General features: G+C 26.9%; 1 protein-coding gene across 1 annotated transcript in view; it reads left to right on the top strand.

Annotated features, from left to right (window-relative positions):
- Window positions 1-402, top strand: part of LOC107883875 (zinc finger MYM-type protein 1-like) — a 1,583-nt gene extending 1,181 nt beyond the window's left edge. The window contains exon 3 of the mRNA XM_029492288.1: window positions 59-402. Coding sequence (XP_029348148.1) covers window positions 59-389 — 331 coding nt within the window. The 3' untranslated portion in view covers window positions 390-402. The remainder of the gene's footprint in view (window positions 1-58) is intronic.
- The last annotated feature ends 85 nt before the right edge of the window (window positions 403-487 follow it).

Genomic DNA, 487 nt, shown 5'->3' with positions numbered 1-487 from the left:
TAAATTAAAAATGTTAATTGGAAATTTGATCAATTAAAATTTAATTTGAATTTTTCAGGTGTTTTAAAGATGAGCAAATGGCTTTATGTTTGAGATACTGCAAAGGGTTAGAAATCAAAGAAAGATTTATTGGTTTCATTGATTGTTCATATAAACAAGATGCAGAGACTTTAAGTAAAACTATGTTAGATTACCTCAAGCAATGTAATTTAAACCCTCAATTGGCAATTGTAGCCCAGTCGTACGATGGGGCCAGCGTTATGTCTGGGCGATTTAATGGTGTCCAAGCAAAGATTAAAGAAAAACATCCGTATGCAATTTTTACACACTGCATGGCACACAAAGTTAATTTAGTAGTTCTAGATATGTGTAAAATAGTAAAGGTATGAATTAATTATTTTAAATTGCCTATTTATATTTTTATTTTTAAATAAATTTGTTTTGTTTTAAAATAAAAACCAATTTAATAATATTTCAAATGTTAAAT

The sequence above is a fragment of the Acyrthosiphon pisum genome, unplaced genomic scaffold (genome assembly GCF_005508785.2).
Source record: "Acyrthosiphon pisum isolate AL4f unplaced genomic scaffold, pea_aphid_22Mar2018_4r6ur Scaffold_21163;HRSCAF=23197, whole genome shotgun sequence".
Lineage (NCBI taxonomy): Eukaryota > Metazoa > Arthropoda > Insecta > Hemiptera > Aphididae > Acyrthosiphon > Acyrthosiphon pisum.
The sequence above is the reverse complement of the archived record's forward strand: the minus strand, read 5'-3'. Positions and strand labels throughout refer to the sequence as shown.